Below are 5,000 nucleotides of genomic sequence, written 5' to 3'. Positions count from 1 at the left end.
GAAAAAAAAAAACAAAAAGAAACAGTTCATAAATATTTTTTTAACAAAATCTTCTTGAAAAAAAAAACAAAAGGAAACAGTTCATAAATATTTTTTAAACAAAATCTCCTTGGAACAAAAAAACAGTTCATAAATATTTTTTAAACAAAATCTTCTTGAAAAAAAAAAAAACAGTTCATGAATATATTTTAAACAAAATCTCCTTGGAACAAAAAACAGTTCATAAATATTTTTTTAACAAAATCTTCTTGACAAAAGAAAAAAAAAACAGTTCATAAATATTTTTTATAACAGTTATTTTTTACGTTTGATTTTTTTTATTACCAACACATGATGTTTGATTTAAAAATAAAGTACATAAACATTTTATTATAAATGTTATAATTTTGTTATAACAGTTCAAATAAAGACTGTTTGAATAAAATTTCTATTTTTATATTAAAAAAAAGCTACATTATACAGTGTTGGTCATCCGTACCTTACACTTTGTCTGACGTCACTTCCGCCGAATTGCTTTATAAACAAAGAAGTGCGACTCTTAACGAACACAAGAATGTGGTATGATTTTGTGCACCAAACCTGAGGAGGTGCTGTTCAGAAACCATTATCTGCATCGACACAGTACAAAACCGGCTTCGAAATCTAGTAAATGATGTCCTTCTCTTCTCCTTACAACTTCTATCTCGTAAAAAAAGACGCCGCTAGTCTTTCTTCTATTCTATCGTAATTTTTATGCCAGGTGCTCGACTGAGATTCAATCTTTGCTTCCCCTGTAAAACGTTCACACCAAAAACACGTTTAGCTGTAATGCTGTACATCTTTACACACGCATTAACATGAAGACGCCCGGGATCCAAAACGTTGTAGACTCAGTCGCAAAGGAGACAAAGTTTAAGAAAAACTTCAACTTCTGTTTCAGGTTTCAGTTCACATTTTCCCGCCACGTGTGACTTCTCGTTACGGCTGTGATATCACTCATGTCTGTAACGTGAGTGCCTTCTCTAGCGTCCTCGTCGGTTTGTGCACAGATTCTTTTGTAGTCTTTTTATTTTTCCTTACCGTCACGTCACTTCGCACACGGCTCGATCATTTGCATACAGCCGCCATAAGCGTGTCCTCGCTCTGTTACACAGCTACAACAACTGCAATAATTCTCTCTCTCTCTCTCTCTCTCTCTCTCTCTATATATATATATATATATATATATATATATATATATATATATATATATATATATATATATATATAGTGCGCACTGCAACTACATGTTTTTTTTGCTTTGTTTTTTTGCCCCCCCCCCCATATTCATGAGTTTTTTTTGTTTGTTTTAAATCGTATTTTCCTCGATTTAGCTTTGATAAGCGAGGAACGAAACCTGTTTAGCTAACCTTTATTTTCATTTTTTATTTTTTAAATTCATTATGCATTTTGGTCTGTATTTAGCCAATATATATATATATACATATATATATATATATATATATATATATATATATATATGTGTGTGTGTGTGTGTGTGTGTGTGTGTGTGTGTGTGTGTGTGTGTATGTGTCTGTGTGTGTGTATATATATATAAAACTAAACTAAATTATGATGAGCAAACTTTTTTTTTTTTTTGCTAAAACTGCCCATGTGTGGAACACATTACCTCTAGGCGCCTTCTGCAACATGGTCGTTTTCAAGTCCTATGTAAACAAATTCTTGTTGTCGCCTTCTTAAATAATCAACTTCTACCCAATCATCATCATCATTATCAATCATCGTCATCATTATCAATCATCACGGTGTAATCTCACCGACCACGACAATAACTTAACCATTATCCTTCCTGGAGTGACCTTTAAATCTTGACACCTTAGTAAAAAAAAAAAAAAAGAAAAAATATAAAAGAACTTACTTCATTATAGATTTCCAACTAATATTGATTTTAAACTACCAGTAAAACTAAAATTCATAGACTATTTCGCACAGGTGTGTTGTTTTTACGTTTGAGAAAATATCTGCACATTTAACATGGTTTTACGGTAATTGGGGAAACTATGACAACAAATATTTAGAGATTTATAAAGAAGAAATATAAGGAATCGGTAATTGTATTGGAATCGGGAATTTAGCATGGAATCAGTAATTGTATCGGAATCGGGAATTTAGCATGGAATCAATAATTGTATCGGAATCAGGAATCTAGTACGAATCAGTAATTGCATCGGAATCGGGAATTTAGCATGGAATCAGCAATTGCATCGGAATCGGGAATCTAGTACGAATCAGTAATTGTATCGGAATCGGGAATTTAGTATGGAATCAGTAATTGTATCGGAATCGGGAATTTACTACAGAATCACTAATTGTATCGGAATCGGAAAAAAATATTGGAATCGTCCCACCCATCACTATAATCAAATAGCACAGGCCATCTTAGAGTGACTAAATATTGTCTTCATACTGAAAAGAGTCTTTTTTCTTTTCTTTTTTTTTGCTGTAGCATATTATTTGGCGTAAGTGGATGATACAACTACGTTGAGAAAAAAAAACAAAAAACTAAGATATTTATACTAAAATGTTGATAATGTTTAAAAGAAAAAAATTATATTTATACTCGAATTTTTAAAATTAATTTTTGTCTTGTGGGAGAAAAAAATAACGAATTTTTTTTAGATTGAATTTTCCTTCACAACTCTTAATAATCGTAATTGCCTTGTCATTTCAGATAATAAATTTGTCCAGTCTAACTGCCAACTGCTCGAGATCTGAAACGACTACGTCTCTCGTTTGTGGGACAACGGTCACACTTCAATGTAGTAGCAACAACAACAACAACACCAACACCAATAAGAACAATAAGTCTGGCCATTCAACCGTAACCACCCGCTCCACTTTATACCCGCCCCCGGCTCAACTACCACTAAGTCCAGTGGCATCACTTGCGACCCCATTGTCTTCCGTCGCTCCCACCGTAACCGCCGCCTCGAACGGGCAAGAGAGCAATCGCCAGAATGGAGAACGAATCCTAGCAAATGAAAATGGACTTCCATTCGGGTCCCTTACAAAGGTCCAACAGTCAACACATTCGTATGATCCTCGTCCCGGCCACCCGTCCACGTCTTTGGCAGGGGTAACCCTCGACGATAACCCGGCGGCCGTTTCGGTTTTCAACCCTCACGAGAATTCCGAATCAGCGCATATAGTCCTGCACCAACAACAACAACAACAACAACAACAGCAAACACGCGAGCACCTTTTCCTGATAGAGCAGAATTCGAAACTACCAACCTCTGTAGAATCGACCAGTCCTCAGCCTGTCGTCACGCAGTCTGTGCTGGGTGTTGCGGGCCAACCAGCTACCTTAGAAAATAGTCGGGTAGCTACGTCCCAGCAAACCATAACAGCAGCAGCAGCGGCGGCGGCAGTGGTGGTGGCAGACGCTACAGGTAGCAACAAAAACACTCCCACCGACACTACAGCCGACGGGGTTGCGGCAGCGGCAGCAACCAGTGTGCGGATATTGACAACAAGCGGACCAACAACAATTGGAGAGGTAAACCTGCACCCCAACCACGACCATCCCCAACATCGCCGCCACCTCCACCAGCAACAACAACAACAGCAACACAGTCAACAGCAGCAGCAGCCGCCATCATCAGTAACGACCACAGCACATATCAGCTCGGCACAGGTAAGGCCGTCACCGACTGAAGAAGCGGTCTCCCTTACCTCGAATTCGAATTCAACAAACAAGTTTCTTATTCAGGCCCTGTCGGCGAAAATCCGGCAGCGAATGAACGACAGCACGTCGGTATCGTCCACCTCGGGTGCACTGGCTTCGACAACCACCCTAACAACGGCCTCAACACCTGGCGTCTGCAGTGGGGTCGAGCAACAACAGACTCCTATCGGTAACAATAGTGGCGGTTGTGTGATAACTGACACCAACGGGCAACAACAGGTCGTAACGCCTCACCTGCATCAACATCCCGGCCAGCTCCATTACCAGCCAGTTCAGGCGGTTGATCTTTGCAGCCTCCAAACGAGCCACCACAACCCGGTAACAACCTGCGAGATGGTTATGGTAGACACCTCCATGCACCAGCGTACAGTCGAGGAGTCTTCACAGCAACAACAACAACAACAACAACAGCAACAACAACAACAACAAGTGAATCAGTTGTATCTAGATAGCCTTGACCATGCAGGTGCTGCCCATCTTTACGTCAAGCAAGAGGGGTTCCTGGACGACCTCAGTAGCGGAGACATCCCCGTTTTCGAAAACCATAACCGCCTAACGCCGGTCAGTACCGCAGTGCTCATGTCAGCCCCGGGCCAACCCGGCAACGTCGATACGGGCGGAGGAGGAGGGGGCGGAGGAGGGGGAGGTCCGGGGGTGGCCGGAGGTGCGGCTAATGGGGGTGGGGCCGGTCTGATAACCAACTCCCATGGTCAATGTCTTCAGGTTTTGCAACCTGTGCAGAGCGTCCAGCAGCAGCACGTGCACGGTTTGCAGCAGCAACGGGCCGCCGCCGCCGCCGCCGCCGCCGCTGCCACGGGGATGGCGCCCACGAGTTACCCCGGGTCGGTGGCCGCATCCTCTGCAACAGGGATACAAACCTCGTCCGCGGATGCCTTCTTTAACAGCTATTTCGGCCGGCCAGGTTTGGACGGTAATGGTCAGACGAACTATGAAACTCGCGAGATCATACGCCTGTTCTCCGAGACCAATCGATATTATTCGGACCAGTCACATGCCACTTACCAGCACCCACCTTCATATGGCGGAAATTTACAGTCCCCGGATAGTGGATACCATGAGTGCATGTCCCCGACTGAAAATACGGTAAGATATACCTCACTTCATATTTTTTCATATTTTGTGGATGTGTGAGAAAAAAATACGCGTCATAATATATATAGAGTGAAATTAATAAATTATTGAATGTATTCAAGAGCTTTTTTAAAAAACTGCACGAAGAAAAAATTTGGAAAATATGAATAGAAAAAGCGAA

The 5,000-nt window shown here is 41.1% G+C and overlaps 1 protein-coding gene across 1 annotated transcript in view; it reads left to right on the top strand.

Moving 5' to 3' along the window:
* Positions 1-5,000, top strand: part of LOC145280007 (uncharacterized) — a 512,870-nt gene that overhangs the window by 298,346 nt on the left and 209,524 nt on the right. Inside the window, exon 4 of the mRNA XM_080131636.1 lies at positions 2,711-4,831. Within this exon, the coding sequence (XP_079987762.1) occupies positions 2,711-4,831 (2,121 nt within the window). The remainder of the gene's footprint in view (positions 1-2,710; positions 4,832-5,000) is intronic.

The sequence above is a fragment of the Euprymna scolopes genome, chromosome 7 (genome assembly GCF_053919585.1).
Source record: "Euprymna scolopes isolate OS-2025 chromosome 7, ASM5391958v1, whole genome shotgun sequence".
Taxonomy (NCBI): domain Eukaryota; kingdom Metazoa; phylum Mollusca; class Cephalopoda; order Sepiida; family Sepiolidae; genus Euprymna; species Euprymna scolopes.
Note: the sequence above shows the minus strand (reverse complement) of the source record. Positions and strands in the feature narration are given on the sequence as shown.